The sequence below is a fragment of the Oncorhynchus masou genome, chromosome 19, assembly GCF_036934945.1.
Source record: "Oncorhynchus masou masou isolate Uvic2021 chromosome 19, UVic_Omas_1.1, whole genome shotgun sequence".
Taxonomy (NCBI): domain Eukaryota; kingdom Metazoa; phylum Chordata; class Actinopteri; order Salmoniformes; family Salmonidae; genus Oncorhynchus; species Oncorhynchus masou.
In genome coordinates this window covers 4,875,221-4,886,708 of record NC_088230.1, presented here as the reverse complement: position 1 = coordinate 4,886,708, position 11,488 = coordinate 4,875,221, and the positions used below count along the sequence as shown (strand labels likewise).

Sequence of the window (11,488 nt, the reverse complement as noted above, 5' to 3'; positions counted from 1 at the left end):
AACATGTGCGTGACAGCTCAGGTTCTTTAGAATGCTGTTAATATTCCATATTCTCTGCAGTCAACAACTATTGTCATTGATTGATTATATATATTTTTTTGTACAGGCATGAACGTAAGAAGGCCCCGCACATCATAAAACTACCCAAGGGTAAACCAAGTGTGAAAGGTATGGCTTGATTTGAGGTAATATCAAAATGATCGTAAAGGCAGTATACAATCATGCACTATTTATAAAAAAAAGGTATATTATAGTAACTTTCCATTTAATTCATTATTTTCTTCCGTCTCTCCCTGGTTTGGGTAGAAATGCCCCAGATTGCCCCAGGACAAAATCAAAAGTAACAGTCAATATCTGGTGTATCTCCTCCTCATGGACAGCACCAGATTTGCCAGTTCTTGCTGTGAGATGTTATCCCACTCTTCCACCAAGGCACCTGCAAGATCCCGGACATTTCTCGGAGGAATTGCCTGAGCCCTCACCCTCCGATCCAACAGGTCCCAGATGTGCTCAATGGGATTGAGATCCGGGCTCTTCGCTGTCCATGGTAGATCACTGACATTCCAGTCTTGCAGGAAATCACGCACAGAACGAGCAGTATGGCTGGTGGCATTGTCATGCTGGAGGGTCATGTCAGGATGAGCCTGCAGGAAGGGTACCACATGAAGAAGGAGGATGTCTAACCTGTAACACACAGCATTGAGATTGCCTACAATGAAAACAAGCTCAGTCCAATGATGCTGTGACACACCGCCCCAGACCATGACGGACCCTCCACCTCCAAATCGATCCCACTCCAGAGTACAGGCCTCGGTTTAACGCTCATTCCTTTGACGGTAAACGTGAATCCGACCATCACCCCTGGTGAGACACCCTTGACTCGTCAGAGAAGAGCACTTTTTGCCAGTCCTGTCTGGTCCAGCGACGGTGGGTTTGTGCCCATAGGCGACGCTGTTGCAAGTGATGTCTGGTGAGGATCTGCCTTTACAACAGGCTTACAAGCCCTCAGTTCAGCCTCTCTGTCTATTGCGGACAGTCTGAGCACTCATGGATGGATTGTGCGTTCCTGGTCTAACTCGGGCAGTTGTTGCCATCCTGTACCTGTCCCTCAGGTGTGATGTTCGGATGTACTGACCCTGTGCAGGTGTTACACGTGGTCTGCCACTGCGAGGATGATCAGCTGTCCGTCCTTTCTCCCTGTAGCTCTGTCTTAGGCATCTCACATCTGCAGTCCTCATGCCTCCTTGCAGCATGCCTAAGGCACGTTCACGCAGATGAGCAGGGAACCTGGGCATCTTTCTTTTGGTGTTTTTCAGAGTCAGTAGAAAGGCCTCTTTAGTGTCCCAAATTTTCATAACTGTGACCTTACTTGCATACCGTCTATAAGCTGTTAGTGTCTTAACGACCTTTCCACAGGTGCATGTTCATTAATTGTTTATGGTTCCTTATGGTTTAATTGTTTATGGTTCCTTGAACAAGCATGGGGAAACAGTGTTTGAACCCTTTACAATGAAGATCTGTGAAGTTATTTGGGTTTTTACGAATTATCTTTTAAAGACAGGGTCCTGAAAAGGGACTTTTTTTTTTTTTTTTGCTGAGTTGACATGTCATATTGTCAAGACTTAAATGTGTTTTTTTGCTCCAGGAATGTAACTTGCGTTTAATTTTATGCCATGCCCCCGTACTGTACTCCCTAGTCTCTATTTCCCTTAACCTTTCCTCCTCCAGACATTATGCATGACGTGGCACAGGTGAACCTGAAGTACCTGCTAAAGATCAAGTTCAACTACCAGACGTCCCTGTGGTAAAGGGGGCCGTAGTAGCCCACCACCACTCCTCCAAAAAGATCCAGCTGACCACGTAGCAACCCACCGCTTCCAGCCCACGCCCCCACAACAAAGGACATCTTTGCCCCCCTTTACCATCTTCCCACCATGTTATGTTTTAAAATCCTTGCCACTATATACCTGGCTTATTGCAATAGCAGATAGCTATAAATTGGATTGATGTATTGGCCTTGGTTTTATGCAACTCAGTACTTACCTGTTTCAGTCTTTACTAAGTTACTAATAAGACTGTGGATCATGAGTTCAGAGGTTGCCTTTCAGAACGGCTGAATTGAGGTACCTGTGGAAAGAGATTCTCATTAGAAAACAATATAAAATGACTTGTCTGTAAAATTGTACATGTGTACCCATAGTCCTAGGTAGTATTTGAGGTAAAAGCAATGTTCTGTTTACTCTTAACTGCAATTTGGCACAGTTAAGGTATTAGTTTGTGCTAAATGCATTTAGACCACATTCTGTGAAATAAATGATTTACTTGGAGTAATTGTTGGTGTAATATCAATCTTGTCATGACTTATTGATAACTTCTGGGGTTGCATGTACAGTATGTCTGGAGAATTAATGTCTACACCTAATATGTCAAACATCCCCAGGTGGCCCACTTACTGCATGTCTGTCATTTGGGGGTATCCTTTGAATCCTGTGTGAAACAAGGGGAGATTCTCTGCGTGGTCAGGCAATTTAAACAGCATTCTCATTCATGTATTTTTGTCTTATTTGTGTGGATGAATTATACAACAGGGAACAGGACCCCCCCCCTTCAGACAGGACGTTTGAGGTCTGTGCCAGTCTTCTCAAAGATTTATAACTATGGCTAAATACATTAATTTCATTGTAACCCAATTTGAACAGCCCTTTCCATAAACTATATATCTGAAAATAATAATGTACTGGTTTATTATAATGACCGCTGAGTTAGTTGTATGCTCCAGACACCCTCTGTCCCAGAATGCATCTTGACAATACATCTTTGAAAAAACGGCGCGGTTTATTCAAGATGGCGGAGATGGACCAGCTGTTTGATGAGAGTAAGTAATAACACGAATTTTACAACATGTTTAAGCTACCAATGCCATTCTGAGGTAATTTGTTGTTTAAAACCTGATAAGTTATTATTCACTGAATACTGGTCGCACCCTCCCCCAATGAAGTGTTTATAAGCTCACGATTTCTAGACTCAAAAGCTAGTGAGCTAATAATGCTTGTTAGTTACTAAGGTTAGCTAGCTAGTTATTTGCTAACGTTAGCCAGCTACACTAAACATAATTAGGCGATGGCCATAATGGCTAGCGAAATTATAGCAACCTTGTAGTCCGTTCGCTAAAGACTAAACTAGCTCACGCTAGCTAGCTGAGTTGTGCTTGTTTCTGAATCTTTCTATCCACTCACATTTTTGAGCCAAGGGGGTAACTAACGCTAATTTATGGGATAATAATTACCCAATCACGATGAGAGGTCTAACTTACTGTTGTTGTAATAAAACATTTAGTTAGCTAGTTGCTTACATTATCCATTATTCCCTAAAATATATAGTTAGGTTTCTTTATGCTATCTAAAAACAAACCGCCTATTCAGCAGCTGAAGACACTGACAGAACAGCTGTCTAGCGGGTGATGTGAGGCGTTATACTGTGTTGGCTTGCTGTCTTGACATTTTTCTGTATGGGGTGGACTGTATCAACTGTATTTTGTGGGCTCCCGATTGGCTCAGTGGTCTAAGGCACTGCATCTCAGTGCATCACTACAGTCCCTGGTTTGAATCCAGACTATCACATCAGGTTGTGATTGGGAGTCCCTAGGGCGGTGCAAAATTTGGCCCAGCGTTTGCCTGGGGTAGGCTGTCATTATAAATAATAATTTGTTCTTAACTGACATTCCTCGTTAAATAAAGGTAAAATAAATAAATCTCAAATACATAGAGCTAGCTATTTCAATTAATTCTCCACTCCAATACCTTAACTTTGTTGTCCATAACTGTCGAAGTATGCTTGGGGTCATAGTCCATTTGGAAGCTTTAACTTCCTGACTGATGTTGCTTCAATATATGCACATACTTTTCCTCCTCACAATGTCATCTATTTTGTGAAGTCCACCAGTCCCTCCTACCGCAAAGCACCCCCACAACATGATGCTGCCATCCCCGTGCTTCACAGTTGGGATGGTGTTTTTTGGCTTGCAAGCCCCCCCCCCCCCCCCTTTTCCTCCAAACATAACGATGGTCAAAATGGCCCAACAGTTCTATTTTTGTCATCAGACCAGAGGACATTTCTCCAAAAAGTACGATCTTTGTCCCCCTGTGCAGTTGCAAACCGTAGTCTGGCTTTTTTATGGTGGTTTTGGAGCAGTGGCTTCTTCCTTGCTTAGCGGCCTTTCAGGTTATGTTGATGTAGGACTTGTTTTACTGTAGATATAGATACTTTTTTACCTGTTTCCTCCAGCATCTTCACAAGGTCCTTTGCTGCTGTTCACTTCGCAACAAAGTATGTTCATCTCTAAGAGACAGAACACGTCTCCTTCCTGAGTGGTATGACGGCTGTGTGGTTTCATGACATGACATAATTTTCTGGAAATTTCCAATCTGTTTAAAGGTGCAGTCAACTTAGTGTGTGTACACTTCTGACCTACTGGAATTGTGATAGTGAATTATAAATTAAATAATCTATCTGTAAACAATTGTTGGAAAAATGTAGATGTCCTAACCGATTTGCCAAAATTATAGTTTGTAACAAGAAATTTGTGGAGTGGTTGAAAAACAAACAAGTTTTAATGACTCCAACCTAATTATGTAAACTTCCGACTTCAACTGTATTCACTCTCACACACAAAACCCACACACATTCACATAAGCTTCATTCACACGCGCATACCGACACCACACATACACTTACACATAATTTGCTGCTACTACTCTGTTCATTTTACTCTGATCTGTTCTGATGCCTAGTCACTTTACCCTTCCTTTGTGCATTCGGAAAGTATTTAGACCCTTCAACTTTTTCAAGTTTTCATAATCGGTAATCTGCGTTTTTGGATGCCGATTACGGCCGATTACATTGCAATCTAAGGGGAGACTGCGTGGCAGACTGACCACCTGTTATGCGAGTGCAGCAAGGAGCCAAGGTAAGTTGCTAGCAAGAATTAAACTTAACAATCAATCTTAACCTCTTTGAACTCTAGGGGCAGTATTTCATTTTTGGATTAAAAAAAACTTTCCCGTTTTAAACAAGATATTTTGTCACGAAAAGATGCTTGACTATGCATATAATTGACAGCTTTGGAAAGAAAACACTCTGACGTTTCCAAAACTGCAAAGATATTATCTGTGAGTGCCACAGAACTGATGCTACAGGTGAAACCAAGATGAAACTTCAAACCGGAAATGAGCAAAATTTTTGAAGCACTGTTTTCCAATGTCTCCTTATGGCTGTGATTGCGCAAGGAGAGAGCCCACAATTTCTGCCGTTTCCCCAAGGTGTCTGCAGCATTGTGACGTATTTGTAGGCATATCATTGGAAGATTGACCATGAGAGACCACATTTACCAGGTGTCCACCCGGTGTCCTGCATCGAAATTGGTGCGTAAACCTCAGCTGCAAGTATTTTTCCATTTAATTCAGAGAAGAAAGCAGACTTCCACGAACGATATCAATGAAGAGATATGTGAAAAACACCTTGAGGATTGATTCTAAACAACGTTTGCCATGTTTCAGTTGATATTATGGAGTTATTTTGGAAAAAAGTTTGGTGTTTTGGTGACTGAATTTTTTATTTTTTTTTGGTAGCCAAAAGTGATGTACAAAACGGAGCGATTTCTCCTACACAAAGAATCTTTCAGGAAAAACTGAACATTTGCTATCTAACTGAGAGTCTCCTCATTGAAAACATCTGAAGTTCTTCAAAGGTAAATGATTTTATTTGAATGCTTTTCTTGTTTTTGTGAAAATGTTGCTGGCTGAATTCTAGGCTTATAGCTATGCTAGCTATCAATACTCTTACACAAATGCTTGTTTAGCTATGGTTAAAGCATATTTTGAAAATCTGAGATGACAGTGTTGTTAACAAAAGTCTAAGCTTTAGAGCAAATATATTTATTTAATTTCATTTGCGATTTTCATGAATAGTTAACATTGCGTTATGCTAATGAGCTTGAGGCTATAAATAGGATCCTGATTGCTCGTCGCATGAAGTTAATATAGTCACTAGTTAACTTTACATGGTTGATGATGTGACTAGTTTAACTAGCTTGTCCTGCGTTGCATATAATCAATGTAGTGCCTTTTAATTTATCATCGAATCACAGCCTACTTCGCCGAACGGGTGATGATTTAACAAAAGCGCATTCGCGTCAGGGTTTATGCAGCAGTTTGGGCTGCCTGGCTCGTTGCGAACTGTGTGAAGACCATTTCTTCCTAACAAAGACCGTAATGAATTGTACATAATTATGACATTGAAGGTTGTGCAATGTAATAGGAATATTTAGACTTAGGGTTGCCACCCGTTCAATAAAATATGGATTGGTTCCGTATTTCACAGAAAGAATAATCGTTTTTGTTTTCAAAATGATAGTTTCTGGATTTGACCATATTAATGACCTAAGGCTTGTATTTCTCTGTGTTTTATATTATAATTACGTCTATGATTTGATAGAGCAGTCCAACTGAGCGGTGGTAGGCAGCAGCAGGCTCGTAAGCATTCATTCAAACAGCACTTTACTGAGTTTACAAATCAGCAGCTCTTCAATGCTTGAAGCACAGTGCTGTTTATGACTTCAAGCTTATCAACCCACGATATTGGGCTGGCAATACTATAGTGCCTATAAGTACATCCAATAGTCAAAGGAGACTTGTCCTGGAGTCATTACTGCGTTATCTTGGCTGTGCTTAGGGTCCTTGTCCTGTTGGAAGGTGAACCTTCACCCCTAATGTCCTGGTTTTTAAAAAAAAAATTTTTTTTTAATTTTACCTTTATTTAACCAGGCAAGTCAGTTAAGAACAAATTCTTATTTTCAATGACGGCCTGGGAACAGTGGGTTAACTGCATGTTCAGGGGCAGAACGACAGATTTGTACCTTGTCAGCTCGGGGGTCTGAACTCGCAACGCTCTAGCCACTAGGCTACCCGGCTACCCTGCCGTTTTCATCAATGATGTCTCTGTACTTTACTCTGTTCATTTTTCCCTTGAGCCCAACTAGTCTCCCAGACCCTGCCTCTGAAAAACCTCCCCACAACATGATGCTGCCACCACCATGCTTCACTATAGGGATGGTGCCATGTTTCTACCAAACGTGACGCTTGGCATTCAGGCCAAAGAGTTCAGTCTTGGTTTCATCTGGGAATTTTGTTTCTCTTAAAGTTTCTCTTAAAGTCCTTTCGATGCCTTTTGGCAAACTCCAATCGGGCTGTCATGTGCATTTTTTACTGAGTGTCTTCTCTGGCCACTACCAGAAAGGCCTGATTGGTGGAGTGCTGCAGAGAAGGTTGTCCTTCTGGAAGGTTCTCCCATCTCCACATAAGAACTCTGGAGCGCTGTCAGAGTGACCAACGAGTTCTTGGTCACTTCCCTGTCAAATCAAATGTATTGATATAGCCCTTCGTACATCAGCTGATATCTCAAAGTGCTGTACAGAAACCCAGCCTAAAACCCCAGACAGCAAGCAATGCAGGTGTAGAAGCACGGTGGCTAGGAAAAATTCCCTAGGAAGAAACCTCAAGAGGAACCAGGCTATGAGGGGTGGCCAGTCCTCTTCTGGCTGTGCCGGGTGGAGATCATAACAGAACATGGCCAATATGTTCATAAATGACCAGCATGGTAAAATAATAATAATCACAGGCAGAACAGTTGAAACTGGAGCAGCAGCACAGCCAGGTGGACTGGGGACAGCAAGGAGTCCTCATGTCAGGTAGTCCTGAGGCATGGTCCTAGGGCTCAGGTCCTCAGAGAGAGCGAGAGAGAGAGAATATACTTAAATTCACACAGGACACCGGATAGGACAGGAGAAGTACTCCAGATATAACAAACTGACCCTAGCCCCCCGACACATAAACTACTGTGGCATAAATACTGGAGGCTGAGACGGGAGGGGTCAGGAGACACTGTGGCTCCATCCGAGGACACCCCCGGACAGGGCCAAACAGGAAGGATATAACCCCATCCACTTTGCTAAAGCACAGCCCCCACACCACTAGAGGGATGTCTTCAACCACCAACTTACCATCCTGAGACCAGGCTGAGTATAGCCCACAAAGTTCTCCGCCACGGCACAACCCAAGGGGGGATCACTCAAGTCTTCAGTAAAGACTTAAAGGTTGAGACCGAGTCTGTTTAAAAATGGAGCTCTATTGGAGAAAGCTGTCTCCAGCTGTTTTCTTAGAAATGCTAGGGACAATTAGGAGGCCTGCGTCTAGTGCCCGTAGCGTACGTGTAGGTATGTACGGTAGGACCAAATCAGAGAGATAGGTAGGAGCAAGCCCATGTAATGCTTTGTAGGTTAGCAGTAAAACCTTGAAATCAGCCCTTGCCTTGACAGGAAGCCAGTGTAGGGAGGCTAGCACTGGAGTAATATGATATTTTTTTTTGTTCTAATCAGGTTTCTAGCAGCCGTATTTAGCACTAACTGAAGTTTATTTAGTGCTTTATCCGGGTAGCCGGAAAGTAGAGCTTTGCAGTAGTCTAATCTAGAAGTGACAAAAGCATGGATTTATTTTTCTGCATTTTTGGACAGAAAGTTTCTGATTTTTGCAATGTTACGTAGATGGAAAAAAGCTGTCCTTGAAACAGTCTTGATATGTTCTTCAAAAGAGAGATCCAGAGTAAAGCTGAGGTCCTTCACAGTTTTATTTGAGATGACTGTACAACCATTAAGATTGATTGTCAGATTCAACAAAAGATCTCTTTGTTTCTTGAGACCTAGAACAAGCATCTCTGTTTTGTCTGAGTTTAAAAGTAGAAAGTTAGCTGCCATCCACTTCCTTATGTCTGAAACACATGCTTCTAACGAGGGCAATTTTGGGGCTTCACCATGTTTCATTGAAATGTACAGCTGTGTGTCATCTGCATAGCAGTGAAAGTTAACATTATGTTTTCGAATGACATCCCCAAGAGGTAAAATATATAGTGAAAACACTAGTGGTCCTAAAACGGAACCTTGAGGAACACCGAAATTTACAGTTGATTTGTCAGAGGACAAACCATTCACAGAGACAAACTGATATATTTCCGACAGATAAGATCTAAACCAGGCCAGAACTTGTCCGTGTAGACCAATTTGGGTTTCCAATCTCTCCAAAAAAATGTGGTGATCGATGGTATCAAAAGCAGCATTAAGAGCACGAGGACAGTTGCAGAGCCTCGGTCTGATGCCATTAAAAGGGCCATTTACCACCTTCACAAGTGCAGTCTCAGTGCTATGATGGGGTCTAAAAACTGACTGAAGCATTTTGTATACATTGTTTGTCTTCAGGAAGGCAGTGAGTTGCTGCGCAACAGCCTTTTCTAAAAATTGAGAGGAATGGAAGATTCGATATAGGCCTAGTTTTTTATATTTTCTTTGTCAAGGTTTGGCTCTTTTTTTTTCAAAGGACCTTCTCCCCATATTGCTCTGTTTGGCCAGGCAGCCAGCTCTAGGAAGAGTCTTGGTGGTTCCAAACTTCTTCCATTTAAGAATGATGGAGGGCACTGTGTTCTTACGGACCTTCAATGCAGCAGAGATTTTTTTGGTACCCTTCCCCGGACCTACCTTTCCCCTCAACACAATCATTTCTAGGAGCGCTAATGACAATTCCTTCAAACTGATGGCTTGGCTTTTGCTCTGACATGCACTGGCATCTGTGGGACCGTATATAGCCAGGTGTGTGCCTTTCCAAATCATGTCCAATCAGCTGAATTTACCAAAGGTGGACACCAATCAAGTTGAAGGAACTTCTCAAGGATGGTCAATGTTAACAGGATGCAGCCGAGCTCAATTGTGTGTAGATTATAAGGCTCTAAATGTAACTGTGGGAATAGTCAAGGTCTGAATTTTTATTTATTTAACTAGGCAAGTCAGTTAAATTTATAATGACGACCTACACCGGCCGAACCCTAACCAGGACGATGCTGGGCCAATTGTGTGCCGCCCTATGGGACTCCGGATCACGGCCGGTTGTGATACAGCCTGGGATCGAACCAGGGTCTGTAGTGCCTTAGAACGCTGAGCCACTCGAGCCAATACTTTCCAAATGCATTGTATCTACCTCAAATGTCTCATACTTATGCTCACTGATGTGGTACTGGTACTCTTCATACTGTTCATACCCTTTTATAAGTATTCATACCTCTTATTCAAAAAGTTATTTCAGCCTCAATTCAAAATGGATTAAATATATTTACACAAAATACCCCATAATGACAAGGTGAAAACAGGTTTTTACAATTAGTTAGCAAATGTATTGAAAATTTAAATACAGGTATCTCATTTACATTAGTATTCACACCCCTGAGTCAGTACTTTGTAGAATAACCTTTTTGGCAGCCATTAGAGTAGAGTCATTCTGGGTAAGACTCTAAGCGCTTTACACACCTGGATTATGCAACATTTGCCCATTTTTATTTATTTTTTACTTTCAAAATTCTTCAGGGTCTGTCAAATTGGTTGTTGATTCATTTTCAGGTCTTGCCATACATTTTCATGTAGATTTAAGTCAAAACTGTAACTTGGCCACTCAAACATTCACTGTCTTTTTGTTAAGCAACCCCAGTGTATATTTGGCCATGTGTTTTAGGTTATTGTCGTGCTCAAAGGTGAATTCATCTCCCAGTGTCAGGTGGAAGCAGACTGAACCAGTTTTTCCTCTAAGATTGTGCTTAGCTCACTTCGGTTTCTTTTCTTACCCTGAAAATCTCCCCAGACCTTAATGATTACAAGCATACCCATAACATGATATGGCTATGCTTGAAATTATGAAGAGTGGTACTCAGTAATGTATTGTATTTGCCCCAAACATATTCAGGACAAAAAGTATTGCTTTGCCACTTTTTGTTTGTTGCAGTATTACTTTAATGCCTTGTTGCAAACAGGATGGATGTTTTGGAATATTTGTTTGTTCTGTACCGGCTTCCATCTTTTCACTGTCTTTTAGGTTAGTATTTTGGAGTAACTACAATGTTGTTGATCTGCCCTCAGTTTTCTCCTATCACAGCCATTAAACTATATTAAACTCTGCAACTGTTTCAAAGTCACCATTGGCCTCATGTTTAAATCCCTGAGCGGTTTCCTTTTCCGTTAACTGAGTTAGGAAGGACACCTGTGTACTTGTGGTGACTGGGTGTAATGATACAAACTGTAATGAATAACTTCACCATGCTCAAAGTGATATTCATTGTCAGAGTTTTTTTTTTTTTTTTTTTTTTTTTTTAACACATCTACCAATATATGCCCTAATTTATGAGGCATTGGAAAACCTCCCTGATCTTTGTGGTTGAATCAGTGTTTGAAATGCACTTCTCTATCGGGGGACCTTACAGATGATTGTATATGTGGGGTACAGAAATGAGTTAAACATTGTTTTTAATGTTAAACACGATTAGATTCCTTATGTGAGTTTTTAAAATGTTTATTTAACTAGGCAAGTCAGTTACGATCAAATTATTTGCAATGACAGCCTAC

At 41.4% G+C, this 11,488-nt stretch overlaps 1 protein-coding gene across 1 annotated transcript in view; it reads left to right on the top strand.

The window, feature by feature from the left end:
- Positions 1-2,844: 2,844 nt before the first annotated feature.
- The window catches only part of LOC135505505 (protein lin-9 homolog), a 33,575-nt gene continuing 24,931 nt past the window's right edge, over positions 2,845-11,488 (top strand). The window contains exon 1 of the mRNA XM_064924582.1: positions 2,845-2,875. Within this exon, the coding sequence (XP_064780654.1) occupies positions 2,845-2,875 (31 nt within the window). The remainder of the gene's footprint in view (positions 2,876-11,488) is intronic.